A 14,889-nucleotide genomic window follows, 5' to 3' on the forward strand; every position below is an offset into this window, starting at 1 on the left:
GAACCGAAACCCTACCCCCGACTGTACTATTCCGACCGTCCAACCTCGGTTCGTTCGGTTTCGATCGTTCGTTTCGATTTTTCGGTCCACCATGCTCACCCCTAAGTTTCACTACAAAAAAAAAAGTTGTCTATTTCAACCATTTTTTATCGAAAGTTATAAGAAATCCTCGAAAAATGATACACTTATTGAAGGAATTTTAAATCTATCCTTTGAAAAATATCTACTAATTATCTAAGGTTATTGGGAAACCCTTTGAAAAAAAAAATATATTAGATTTGTTAAAAGAGAGTTCAAAAAACCTTTGAAAATAATGTACTTGATGTAGCCTTTTATATTGAAAGGCCAATAGAGTCCTTTGGGATATTGAAAGGTTTGCAAGTAGTTGAGTATATAGGGGATTGACTGATCTATCCTGGATTGTGTCTGATATGCAAGCTAAGTGGTAGGTTAACAAAATTCACACCATTCAATTTTTCTCATACTCATTTGGGTGTTGTTTATGCTGAGATTGTTAATCTTATTCGTAGGTTTAATATCGTGGGCTTTTCTTCCGCAAGCAGAAGAGTTTGTAATAGGTTTGCCCATAAATCTTGCAGGCCATGCTTCATCATTGGGTTGTTCTTGGTAGTTGAACACATTCTATCCTCCATTGGCTTGTTTGTTTGATTTGGGTTGCATGACAAGGAATCGGTTGAATATATCTTCATCTTAATGTGATGATTTGATCACATTTGATCCATTTTCCTTATACAATAAAAGAGTAATAGTGAGAAATTAAAATCTATCAAATGCCAAATTTTCATTGGTGCACATAATATGAGTTGCACAAGAATAGCCTTAAAAGTTATTTTCTGCTTATTTTATCGACTTATCTTGATCTTAATGCATGCACGTCTTTCAAGTTAAAAGAAAAAAAACCAATTAAGTGCCCTTAGTTTTTGTTTAAGGCAAATTACACAAACCACTCAAAATTATACGAGCATAATTAAATAAATTTGACATTTTAAATTTTATCATTTGTAGGTTCAATCTCTATCATTATAATAAGTTTGAGGGAACATTTTTAACGATTTCTAAAAGTTTAGGGGTTCAATTTTTACAATTGAAAATTTAAAAATATAATTACAATTATCAACTATATAACTATGATTTTTGCAATTTGTACTTTTCTTTTATTAAAAAATAAAAATATTCCCAAGAAATTCTTACTACAAGCTTGATAGTTTAGGATTATCCACTGGTCAAGTTTAGTTTGATCCATTATATTCAACATTAATCAATTTTCCATCAAAAGTACTTTACCATTTTTTGAATGAATTGAATACTAAAAACTTCATTTAACACCAAATATATATATATATATCTTTTTCTTTCTCAATATCTCTCCCTCACTTTCTTTTAGACAACTCTCTTTTAAAAAGTAGGGAAAAAAAGGGAAAAGAAATAAAATTTCATGTAGCTTTGTCACAACCTCATATTTGATTTTAGTGCATGTCTTTCAAAGTTGATGAAAAGTTGAAGTGTTCTAAACTCTTGAGTTGGAATAAATAATCAAATTCTCCCAAAACCACATTCTCAACATCAATTTTTCTGAAGAGATCACAAACCCAAAGCATGCTCAAGTACTATTCTCATTCTCATTCTTATTATTATATCTTCTTATTTTTTAATTTTTATCTCTTTTTTTTCCTAACTTTTTTCTTAAAAATAAAAGTTGGAATTTATAAAGCTTCTAAATTTAAGTTGAATTAATTAAATCCATTATTATATATGTTGAAACAGATAAGATTGAAGATGTTCGAAAATAGAAGAAATAAAATAATTGTTGCTTCCCTTCTTCTTGTAATTTCTTTGGTTATAAGCTTTGCTTTTGGATCTTCCCTTGTTGCCTCTTGATAAAGGTTTGGTTTGCAATGTTTACTTACTTTTTTGTCATCCAATTTCATTAATTATTTAATTCATTAAAGCATGTTTTCTCATCATTTATTTTACATAAAATAGTTGCTTTTTTTTTTATTATTATTATTATTAATTAAGGAAACAATATTATAAGAACATGAGAATAATTTTAAAATCATTAAACTCACTTTTACTCATGTTTGAATATGTTTATTTCCTTGTTTTTTTTCTTCTATTATAGAATATCATCAAATTTTTCTAAAGTCATTTGAATATAAAAACAAAAGAAAAGTTATTGAGAATATCCTATTTTCTTTTACTAAAATGGTATATTTTATGAAAAATTGCATCAGATTACAAAAAAGAATTTAGAAAAAAGCAATCCATAACACCTATAATAAATTATCAACTTTTAAACTAATTATATCTTTAGCATTTAAAAAATGTAGTGATAAATTCTCTTTCATATTTTTATTATTATTAACTAACTTGAGTTTACTCAGTGGAAGGTTTCAAGCATTGGGAATGAGAGGTTTTGAATTTTAGTGGAGATTCATGCGGACAACGTTATATAAATTGCGATTGTTAAAGATGGGAATGATACTGTATGCCACATCAATTATATGTATGCTCTCACCTACCAACCTAAATGTGTTTGTTAACAAAGTTTAAAATATCAAGTGGACAAAATTAAATTTCTTTTTGCTGACTGTGTCGTCTTCTCTCTTTCCCTCTCATCTTCTTCATATCTCCATTCTAAGGGAGGTTTGATGTTGCCTCTCCATATTCTGTTGTCTTTACAATCTTATATTATTTTCTTTAGAGCATCCGCAAGATAAAATTTGCTTTGATCAATGTCGTCTCTCTTCAGTTTCTTTAGAGAGCCAAACCTTTTATCTATTGCTGCAAATAAAATCCTGAATGTAAATTTCAATTGTGTTGGGAGATGCCCATCTCAAGCTAGAAATTTGACCAACGTTGCAATCCCTTCACTCTAGATCTGGAAGGGAAGGGAAAGACGCCATCGATTTTGGAAATACACCATCACATTATTATAAAAGTTGAAGGATTTAATTAAATTGATATAATTATTATACCAGGGTTCTGCTCAAAAATGAAAAAAGTTATTAGATCAGGGTTCAAATTGCTAGTTTTCGAAGAAAAAAGAAAGGCATTGATTTTGAAATATTTGTTGGGAAATGTAAAAATTGGTCGTTGGAGAGTTTGGCAGGGACACTTCCATCTCAGCTCTTTAGGCTGCCCTACCTTCAATCACTGTCAGTTCTCTCTATTTCTCTTTGCTTTGCAATGAGATTTTTTAGTTTGTCCATCCCATCTTCACTCTCCAATTTTACTTTATTTGTTTGTTTATTTATTTATTTTTATATTCAGTATTCTCAATGATAACAATCTTAGAGGCGAAATCCCACGAGAATGGGGCTCCACCAAGTTTGTCTATATGTAATATCTCTCAATTTCTTTAACTATGTGCCATAATTGAAATCATCTAGCTACCACCATTTCTCTCGTGATGGATGATTCTAAAATATATCGCAGTAACCTTTATGGAAATCAGTTGACGGGTTCCATTCCAGAAGAGACTGGAAACATCACTACTCTTGAAAGATTGTAGGTTCTTTTTATTTACATTGTTTTAGTTTCTAATTATGTTTTTGAATATGCTCAATATGACTTAATCTGGAAGAATGTCCATTTTCTCATGCGTAGGAAATTACAGAACAATCACCTATCAAGAAGGATACCTTCAACACTGGGACATTTGGTCAACCTGACATCAGTGTAAGATCATTTCATTTTATCTTTGTTTTAAATTATTTTCTTCATAATTAAATACTTGGTCCGTTATCAATTTTGATTGAAGCAATTTGGAGTAGAGCACATTAATTATATTAGTGGTTGTGGTTTCTTTCATCTTTTTTTATAAGGTACGGGTGAGGAATCAAACCTCCGACTTCAAGGTCGATAGTATAAGAACTTTGCTAATTCTTTTTTTTTGGAGAAAGGGAACATTTGATTACAATAGAGACTAAATAAAACTTGCGGCTGTATAAATATTTATAATTTTGGATACAACTGTCATATAACAGAAAGTAGTTACAGATAACAGAAAGAGTAGTAACATTAACACTTCAAGCTTATTGCTCTCCCTCAAGATGAGGCAAAATACATTTGAAACTCCCATCTTGGTCAAAAGCGAATTAAAAGTCGAAAAGGGTAAAGGCTTTATTGAATATGTTTGTAAGTTGGAGCTGAGAATTGAATAGGCAATAGCTTGACTTCTCTTCAAACAATAGCAATCAAGTTCGATGTGCTTTGTTCTCTCATGAAATGGGATTTGAAGCTATGTGAGTGGCTGATTGATTATTATCACAGTATATTGAGGCTGGTGATGAAACAATAACCTTCAAATCCCGTAGTAATTATGCGAGCTAAACAAGCTCACTTGTAACCACAATAATTGCACGGTACTTGGCCTCTGCAGATGATTTTGAAACAGTGGTATGCTTTGTTGCCTTCCATGAAACAATAGAATCTCCTAAGAAAATGCAAAATCCTGGTGTGGATTTTCTAGTCTTCAAACAAGATGCCCAATCAACATCAACAAAAGCTTTTTATTGGCAACTTCATCTACTTTTAGCTCTTGAGATGAAATTATTGAAATGTACTCTCAGCTATTGTATATCAGAAGATGAAGACCCAGTGATGTCTCATCTACATAAACAAGCAATGCGATGAATTTGTGTCCAAATTCTTTAACAAAGAGAGAATAATTTGATTTAGGCAAACAAAATCCCAAGTGTAATAAAGCATGAGAAAACTTATCAAACCATTGTCTTGAGGCTTGTTTGAGTTCATTAATGGACTTATGCAGTTTACAAACAAGATGCTCCCCTCAATTCCAGCATATTAATTGCATCAAAGAGGAAGATTTCACTTGATATACAGTACCAGTATACCCATATAGTCGACAGATGCATTATTGATATATAATTGATATACTCACTATTGCTAATTTCATGATTGACATATCATTTATGTACTGTTTATTATTGGCACCTCATTCATATACTTTATATTGAGTATGTAAGTGACATAGGATAGGATACATTATCAGATGTTGTATTTTGTCTATTTTATAATAACAGAACTTACGTTATTGTCGAGATGGTGCCCTTTTTACGTTTACCATTTTTGGATTGAATTTTAACTTTTGTTTTTGTATAAATTCATATTTGGGATTTATAGGCTTTGGACCATATAAGATCAGGTTCCACTTTAAATCTCATTGGCAATAAGTGTAGAGTGTGTATCTTGTTGTGAGGTCCCTTATCTTTCCAATGTGGGATACTAAGCATGTCCAGAGTTGTTGAGATACTTCCATGTCAGCTCTTTAGGTTGCCCTACCTTGGGTTCCTGTTAGTTATCATTCTGTTTAATTTGCAATGGATTTTCTCTTTTGTCTGTCTTATTGTCTTGGAATTTTACTTGTTTTTATTTTCTTTTGATTCAGTGATCTCTCTTGGAACTATCTTAGTGGCGAAATACCTCGAGGGCTTCACCAAACTTAAAGAACTGTATCATTTCTCACTATCTTGCATTATGTATGCAATAATTTAAATCTACGATCAATTTCTTTCATGATTTTAAAATTTTGTAGTTACTTGAATGGAAATGGATTGATGGGTTTCATTCCATAAGAGATTGGAAACATCACTACTCTTACTACGTTGTAGGTTATTGTTTTAATTTCCATTTCAGTTTTTGAATTATTTAAAGAGAGTGAATTTAGAAAAAGCTAATTTGCGTGCTTAGGAACTTAGAAGCCAATCATCTATCAGGGAGGTTACCTTCAACACTTGGATATCTGGTCAACCTAGAAATATTGTAAGACCATTTGATTTTATATTTGCTTTAGATTCTTTTTTTTTCTTAATTAGGTTGGTGGTCTGTTCTCTATTTTGATTAAAGAAATTCAAGGCAGAGCTGATTATTAGTAGTCATTGAATATAATATTTGGTTTTTCTCTCTTTATTTAAATATCTTACACATTATTTTGGACAATGATTAGGTGCATCATCGCTATGAAACGTTCAATGTCTATATAACATGAAAAATATAATACTATTTCTTAAAAAAAAAACAATTTTTTTTGCACAAAGATAGGTACAACCCAGCCAATACGTAAGTATTTTTCTTATTCTTTAGATTTTTTGCCTTCGATAACTTTACTGGAAAGCGACATCTCAGAGAATGCTGACCTAAAGACCGTTTTTAGTCTTTGAGTTCTGTTGTCCATATTAATCCCAATAATTATCTATATTAACATTGAAGCAAATGTCCTTTCCTTTTTGTTTCTATTGCCAAAATGCAGCGTAATCAATGACAATAACTTTGAAGGGCAAATACCGAGTTCTATTAAGAATTGGCTAAATGTTACGAGCATGTAAGAGCTTGTCTACTTTCTCACTTATTTAATTTTCACCATCATGTCTAACCCAAGTGTGTTTTTATTGCAACAGAAGGGTTCAGGGAAGTGGGTTGAGCGGGCCACTTCCTTCTGAAATCGGACTTTTGACCAAATTAACTAAGCTGTTAGTATGTACTTTGATTTCATGGTTCTCTAGTTTCTTTGATTTCACCTTAGTTTTATCATGCAGAATAATCAGTGACTTGAATGGAGCTTCATCACCCTTTCCACCTCTTGCGAATTTGTACAATATGGAATATCTGTAAGTGCCTCTGCCCCTTTGTAACTTGTTGATTTAAATTAAATGAACCAATTAATTTTGTTTTTGGTTTGACTGCAGAATATTAAGAAGTTGCAATATCATGGATGTGCTGCCCAGCTACTTAGATGTGATGGGAAACCTTACAATTTTGTCAGTATCACTTATGTTCTTTTATCTATATAGTTTGGTGCTCATAAATTTCTAGCCCCAAATATATTGAGACATAAAAACGATAATTAATTATTAGCAAACACACTTTTTTGGTTGTATATGCTACCATTCCTTGAATTAAAGTATCTCCCTTACCTTTTTGATTCAAATATGTTGCAGAGACCTCAACTTTAACAAAATAAGTGGGCAGATTCCTTCATACTTTTATTCGCTTGCAAGAGTAGAGAACATGTAAGAAACACTACCAAGAAACTTTAATTATGAATTTCATTTAACAATCTCAACCAATGTATGAAATTCAAAATTATTATCTCAAAGTCATATCCAGGAAACTTAAGGCAAATTGTCTATTCAATATAATTACAACTCAATATATATGGTTTCAGATTAAGTTGAATTCTAGAAACCCAAGGCTTGATGGTGAATGTTGGGTTGCCATGCAATATGCAATATGTTGAGCTCTGACACTACTTACTTACTGTGAACGATAGGCCTTTTCTCAGCTTCTATATTCTTCTTAATTATTAATTAAATCAAAATTGTCTTTTTTATTATTTCTTTATAAATATTAAAGGATTGATTTTGTCAGTCAAAACCTGCCTGTAGAGTGCAGCTTCAACTCTGTATCAATGGGACAGTTTTTGTTGCTAAATAGTATCTCCCTATTGCTCACTTGTGTTATTATTTACTTGTTAGATTTTTAAACGGAAACTTGCTAAATGGTTCAGTGCCTGAATGGATGCTGGAAACAGGGAACAACATGTAAGTTTCTTCTTGTAGGAAGTATTACCCTTCCTTGACATTTAATTATGGTAAGAATAAGTTTTTTTCATATATTATATTACTCTTCAATTTAATTATCATATATGTTTTTCAACAGTGATCTCTCTTACAATAAATTTGAAGCACTATTATCTAATGGCTGTCAATCACGACTTACGTAAGAGTGCCTTTAACTTTTATGTAAACATGTTGTCATTTGTTCTAATATTCATTTTAAGAATACACTGTGTTTTCTTGTCATTTTAAGAATACCTATTTTCAAGCTCTGCAACAGACAAGAATTCGTAAGTTTTTGGTTTCTTCAGTGTAAGCATGTAATTATTTTGTTGCAATTTCACTTAAATAAATGTTGCATTTAACTAACGAGCATTTTTTTTTCATTAGTAACCTTGTTTCTTGTCTCGCAGACCACAAACCTTGTTCTAACTGTAAGTCAAAATTTCATGTGGAAAATTTCTTTTTTTCTTTCACAACATCATACACGGCAGAAAAAATTCAAGAGATCATGTCAGGAGGATCTCTATGATCTCTTGTATTTTTATTTTGTAAAATTAATAAAAATGTGGATATTTTTGCAGACTCGTATAGTCTCCATATAAATTGTGGTGGGAAAGAAGTAACCATCAGTGGTACTACGTTCGAAGGAGATGTAGATCCAGGCGAGCCATCGGTGTTTTTGTCAAGTAAAACAAATTGGGGATTCAGCAATACTGGTCTATTTTTGTATGATACTGGCGTTTCGGTTGACTATATTGAATTGAATCATTCACTGAATTTTCCTACACCATATTCCGAACTATATGAAAGCGCTCGAGTTTCTCCAATATCCCTTACATATTATGCATATTGTTTGGGGAATGGGAACTACAGAATCAGCCTTCATTTTTCGGAAATTGTATTAACAAATGATACAAAATTGGGTGGCCATGGAAGACGTGTTTTTAATATTTACATCCAGGTAAACTATGACCGTTTGTTCTTCACTTGATAGACATATTTTCTCTCCAAAAAAATTGCAGGAAAAGAAAAAAAAAAAAACAATTACTTCAAAATGCATTGTTTTTCAATATTCAAGTATAAATAATTTCTCATTTCTAGCACAACGTTGCTTGATTAATAGGTAACATTGCAGGGGAAGCTAGTGGTGAAGGATTTTAATATTGTAGATGCTGCAGGTGGTATCCTCAAACCTGTCATCAAAAGGATTCCTGTTGCTGTTACTAGTAACACCGTAGAGATTCGATTTTATTGGGCCGGAAAGGGGACATTTCTCACCATTGAGAATAATACAGGGTATGGCCCTCTGATATCAGCCATTTCGATTGAACCTGGTAGGTTGGTCGCCATCTAAAACTAAGACCTACTCTTTCTTAGCTATCATTAATACATACAAACATTGACAAGATTTATTTGTGCCTCATCCTGCCAAATCACTAGGTGATGGTTTTGGCCCATTGGCCTTACCTAGTTTCTATATAAGATTATTGCTAGAGTGCTCTTTGAAAGCTTGAAATGGCAAATCTTCCTGCTTATGGAAGACTCATTATTGGCTGGGAATTAATCCCTTGAAAGATGATTATCACCACTTGTATTTGTTCAATCTCTTTATGAAGGCTCTGCCACTATTGCCGACTTTTGGTCTACGGATTATTCCACTTCGAACCTTAGGCTAAGAAAACATCTTACTGAGGATGAAATTGAAGAATGAGAGGATCGTGAGTTTAAAAGTATATATCATGACATGTCAACTAATATTAAGTCTCTTGAGTAGAGCTTATGACATTATGAGATCATTTTCATTGAAGTTTTTTGATCTTATTAATAAGTCATCCTTATGTAATTAGTCTTTCTTGTTAGATTGAACCAAAATTTTAACATAGCTCGAACTTGAGAGGACCATGAGCTTATAAATAATAAGTACCAATAACATGTCAACTATTTCAAGTCTTTTGAGTAGAGCTTAAAAGGTTCTAAGAGATAACGTGAATATGTGGTACTTCTAGTACCGAGTGCAAGGTTGCCTTGGACGGAAAACACACTCCATCAAGGTAATTTAATAATGGATGTAAATTTTATTAGTGAACTTGTAGTTATTATGTTAAAAATATTGTTGTGATGCTCAAAGATCAAATATCTTCCACGATAGAAAAACAATATTGTTTTCATAGTTTGCACTTCTATTTAGGGCATGTTTGGGATCGATGCAATGTGGTAAAGAGTTGAGAGAAAATCACTTCATTCACATTGAAAAATACCACAATTCTCATACACTCGCTTAAAATACTGCACGTAGAGAAATGGAAAAATGGAAAAAAGTCAGAATAGTTTCTTGCAAAATTACCAAGGAAGGAGAGAATGACATAATTGTCATTATATCAATGCCTTAATGATCTCTCAATTAGGAAGAGCGAGTAGCTTGAGATTAGCTAGCCATTGGTGATGTGAGAATGCTACTGAACATGGAAAGAAATAAATAAATAACCACCAAAATCTTCATGATTTTAGACTTTTATTCCAACCCAACTTACTTCTCAGATTGACTATTGGTGATTATTTTTTGTACCTGTAATCTTGGCAAAATATTTTAATGTGGACTATTTTGGAGCAGAGTTTGAAACAAACTGAGAATGGGAATGAGAAGCAGGCAGAGGTCATCTCTATGGACATGCCAAGCACCAATTACTCTTCAACATCAACATGAGTAGAAACTAGAATCTCAAACTACTTCTGCAAGTGCAAGTTAAAGTACCATTGAATGGTATTTTGTGATCATCTCTAGAGTTTTGTATTTCTATTACGCACAATTCACATATCTTGGTCATATAAACAATGTATTTTTATTGAATCGACCTCTTTTGTTATTACTTACACCAAACTTGACCTTCAAATTTTCATTAAGTTGCCTTTGATGGTGATTAATTAGGCCTTGTTTGTAACTATTTGATTTGATTTTTTGTTTTTTAGTTTTTTTAAATTAAGCTTAAATACTTACTTTTCACTCCTGTTTCAAAAAAAAAAAAAAATGAGTCAAATTTTAAAAGCTAAAAAAATGTAATTCAAATATCTTACTTAAAATTGATACAAATTATTGTAATAAAATGAAAGGAAAGATGTTTAGTTTTCAAAAACTAAAAATAAAAAACAAAATAGTTACCAAACATGACATTAGATCGATTTTTGAATTTCGTAGATAACCTTATATTTGAAATATGATGGTGTATACTATTCAAGAACTTCAAGAACAATAAGTTAAGTCCTTGGATTACATTTGATAAGCAATCAAATCATCAATTCTATCTTAAATAAATTTTGTTGTACGTCAAGAGAATCATTTGATTGCTGTTTGAAAATTTCAATCATACTCGTAATTCAAACATCATTATATCTATAATCGTGCATTTTGTTCACTTATAAAAATAACATCATTAATTTCAATTAATATTGATTCTCTTTCTATGACATAAACAGTAGGCAAATTGATGCACTCCCTACTGATATTAAGATCAAACAATTTGAACAGAACAATATAAATAGACATTTTTTCTAAGTTTCACATATTTTCAAAGTCTGCTCAAGTATTATTATGTCTTTTTTATATATCTTTGAATTTCACTTCTTTCCTTCTTTTCTTTTAAATATAATTCTCAGAATTTACAAAAACACTCCAAATCCTAAAGCAATATGAAGGGGAAAAAATGGTCATGATGGATTAAATAAAACAACAAAACTAGAACAAATAAATTCAAGTTTAATTAGATTAATAAATCCAAGTCTTAGCTATTTTATTTTTTGTTTTTGGTTTTGAAAATTAGGTATATTTTCTTCAAATTTTTTTGGTAATTATAAGAATCTTACTTAAGTACTCTTTAAAAATAAAATCAAGTTTTTAAATGGTTTTGTAAGTCAAACATAGTGATTATATTATATATATATATATTAATAATATTATTAATCTAATTAAACTTGTTTTACCAAGTTCACCAAAAATAGCTGGTAATTTAATTAATTAGTGTATAATACCATAATATATGAATAGATTCTTAAATGTGAATGGTTCTTAAAATAAAAATTTAATGAGAGGAAATAAGGATTATATTGTTAATCTAATTAAACTTGAACTTTTTGTCGTAGTTTTGTTCTTTATTTTTTTTTCATCCATCAATTTTAAACAATCTTGATCTAATTAATCTTTATTGAACATTTTTTCCCTTCATATGGGAATTGGAGTTTTACCAAATCATTGGTAAAACATAATGTTCAATGATATAATTATTGAATATTGACCTTTCCAATTTTAAAACGATATAGTTATGGAGTTTTTCAAAGGACATAAACTAAAATAATACGTATATGGCTGAAAAAGACGATGGTTTCTTCCCAATTTCTCTCCCCCACTTTAATTACTTTTGACAAATCACTTTTGAAAGATAGAAAAAAAAATGAGAAAACGAAAAGTTCCATCTATACCTTTGGCTTTAATTAGTGCATGCCTTTCATGTTAAATAAATAAAACTGAAGGTGAGTTCCTAAATAAATAAATAAGTGCCTTCAGAGTTCATAACTCTTGTTAATCAGAATAAATAACATAAAATTCTCCCACCCCCACAAGCTTAAGAGCTAACCATAGTAGCAATTTTTCTGAAGAAAGCTCAAAGTCAGCTCCAGTATTGTTGTTGTTGTTGTTTAATGTATCTTGGTCTTTGTTTTATTAAATGTTGTGCTAATGTGTGTTATAATATTGTATATGTTGAAACTGCAGGTAAGGTCAGATTGAAGGATGTTGGAAATTAGTAGAAGAAAAACAACAATAATTATTGTTGATTCCCTTCTTGTTTGTTTGGTTATAAGTACTTGTTGTGGTATGTTTGAAAATAATAACCGGCCCAATGGTGGTAACACTTTTGAGCCGATCAATGTTAAAAATTGCAATGGTCGGCCTTGCGTTAATTCTCCTGCCAATAATTCTCCTCTGTTGCCTCCGGATGAAGGTGAGTATACGTTTATAACTTTATATGTTTATGTTTACTTCAACTATATATTGATTATTACTTATCTTTAATTTCTTCCCAATATAGTATATATATGATTCATAGCAATTAATTCGTTGAATTTTTAATTAATTTTTCATGTTTTTTTCCCCTAATTTATCTACAAAATAATGGTAAAGGAAACACTCATCAAAGCATGAGAGTAATTGTTTTGCGTTCAAAAATTACTTGTAATTTATGTTTAGTTTAAAAATAATAGTAGAAAATTTTTATAAATTGAAAGACAGTAAAGAATGATCAAAGATCCTTTAGTTAAGACTGCAGCTAATAATGTTAGTAATAACTTGTGAGACAGCAAAGTAGATTAACACATGAGACTTTGTTAACCCAATTCGGCTAATATTGCCTATATCTGGGGAGCTGCGCACCACTCAGATGAGTAATTTTATTAATATTCACCATAAACACCAAAAACATCAATACAACTTATGTGTACTTCTCAATACTATAACTATGTGACGTGTATTAATCAGACTCTAGGCTCCTCCTGGAATGAGGATGACTCCCATCAACAACGTCTGATTTCAGGCTCCCCCTGAGCGTATGCGTGAATCAACTGTGAATCAACCTAACCACAAATTCATTTTGTATATTACTCATCTGCAAACTCAACTTTTAGTGATCATGTTGCTTTCGAAGTCATAAGATCAAGCTACCTTTTGTTACGACGGCTTTAGACAAAGAACATTTCAACAAACTCCCCCTTTTGTCTAAAGGAATTTCTTTTATGGTTCAACACAACAGTGCCACAGAGTCAACTGTTAAGACAAACAGATGATACCAAGTCATGACAGTCAGCACCCAATCAATGTATGTTATAAATCGCAACCTTCAGTTCTTAGTGAAATGGAGGACATTCATTAAAAGAACTTTCAACAGAAGACAAAAGATTTTATCATAAAAAACAAAACCTACAGTCATCACAAAGAATAGAACCAAAACAACCCAAAACAACAATATCCATTTCTGTCCAAAACCACAAAAAACAGAACATCCCACAACATTACACATCCACTCCCCCTTTTAATCGAAAAAGTAATGACATCAACTGGAGGATGGCTGCTGACGACTAGTAGATGGTGCCAAAGACTTCAAATGACAAATGAGAGCATCAACCTCTAATCGACGTTCAGACAACAGATTGATGGAGTTAGTTAGTGCTTGAGATTCAGCAGTCAGAGAATTAACAATGCGGGCAGCTAACTCACGATCCACATAGAAGCCTTCAGCAGACTCATCCCAGTCAGTAGTGTCAAAAATACGTGGGCCACGAGTCAGATGCACATCATGGTCAATATCAGACACATGACTGCCTTGAAAGAGTCTGTAGCTAAGGACAATTATTTTAGGTTCAGGTCCAGGAGCATCAGTAGCAGTTAGCACAGCTCCATTTAAGTGAAGTAGCAGACTGGAGAAAAACCGCGGAAGAGCAATTGGAACCTTAACCCCAAAAGAGCCAACATGCCTCAACAGCTGATTGTAAACGAATGCACCCGTATCTACTTTATCATCATTGCAAATTTGATACAAAAATGTACCTAAAGCAGCAGATATGCTGGAGGCATGAGAGGAAGGGAACCAATTAGCAATGCCAATCTTGTGCAGGGTGGCATATTTGATGCTGAGAGCAGCTGCAGGAATCCCATTTACAGGCCATGTGGACAAGGTCCCACCGGATAAGACAGTAGCTAGAATCTCAGTAGGACACGATAGAGAGCAGTCAATATCAACAATATTTCCAAGAAAACCATTAATCACAGTAGGAGAAATCACAAATTTGAACCATCTAATATGAACCGTCTGATAATCAGGGCTACTTGGATTGTTAAACTCATCAGGCAAATTGACAATAAGTTCTCTAATTAGCTGCGGATAAAACAAACCAACAATCGAGATAGTTTTTTTCCAAACCAGCCCTATGGTTAAGATCTATGATAATCATGCAGGATTGGTGTTTGTCAGAAATATTTACCTCATCGGTAATTCTTCGCTGCACCATGTACTTCCAGCGTTGAACATTTTCCTCGTGGTGAAAAGAAATTCCATCAATGGGAACAGATGGAATATTCGTAGGAGTTCTCTTTCTGCCTGTTTGAGTAGTGATATTTCTCCTAACTTATTGAGTTTTTCTCTTTGGAGGTTGAGGAGATTCTATCCTTCCTTCAGTTGATGGAGCAGTGGGATCATCAGTAGAAGGAGGAATGTCTTCAGGAGGTATGTCATCTTGGTTAAAC

General features: G+C 31.9%; 2 protein-coding genes across 17 annotated transcripts; one reads left to right on the forward strand and one right to left on the reverse strand.

The window, feature by feature from the left end:
• Positions 1-1,486: 1,486 nt before the first annotated feature.
• LOC103501832 (probable leucine-rich repeat receptor-like serine/threonine-protein kinase At3g14840) lies at positions 1,487-10,546 on the forward strand. 16 transcript variants are annotated; one of them, XM_051087625.1, is made up of 21 exons: positions 1,487-1,625; positions 1,786-1,904; positions 2,406-2,527; positions 3,134-3,179; positions 3,295-3,363; positions 3,460-3,531; positions 3,631-3,700; positions 5,435-5,525; positions 5,737-5,808; positions 6,296-6,367; positions 6,444-6,515; positions 6,582-6,653; positions 6,732-6,803; positions 6,984-7,055; positions 7,521-7,586; positions 7,705-7,764; positions 7,855-7,913; positions 8,015-8,035; positions 8,186-8,565; positions 8,728-8,938; positions 9,045-9,250. In XM_051087625.1, coding segments are annotated over exons 7-21 (1,395 nt in total). In that variant the 5' UTR covers positions 1,487-1,625; positions 1,786-1,904; positions 2,406-2,527; positions 3,134-3,179; positions 3,295-3,363; positions 3,460-3,531; positions 3,631-3,699; the 3' UTR covers positions 9,119-9,250. The 16 variants fall into 16 exon arrangements, 14 of the variants coding, with proteins under 14 accessions (XP_050943582.1, XP_050943581.1, XP_050943587.1 ...); XM_051087624.1 differs by lacking the exon at positions 3,134-3,179; XM_051087630.1 differs by lacking the exons at positions 3,134-3,179; positions 3,295-3,363 and having other exon boundaries at positions 3,608-3,700.
• Positions 10,547-13,699: 3,153 nt separating this feature from the next.
• LOC107992031 (uncharacterized) lies at positions 13,700-14,654 on the reverse strand. Its single transcript, XM_017047585.2, has 2 exons — positions 14,628-14,654; positions 13,700-14,521 (listed from the first exon to the last, which is right to left on the reverse strand). Exons 1-2 carry the CDS (start codon positions 14,652-14,654, stop codon positions 13,700-13,702), a joined length of 849 nt encoding a protein of 282 aa, XP_016903074.2.
• Between the last annotated feature and the right edge of the window lie 235 nt (positions 14,655-14,889).

Source organism: Cucumis melo, chromosome 7, assembly GCF_025177605.1.
Source record: "Cucumis melo cultivar AY chromosome 7, USDA_Cmelo_AY_1.0, whole genome shotgun sequence".
Classification (NCBI taxonomy): Eukaryota; Viridiplantae; Streptophyta; class Magnoliopsida; order Cucurbitales; family Cucurbitaceae; genus Cucumis; species Cucumis melo.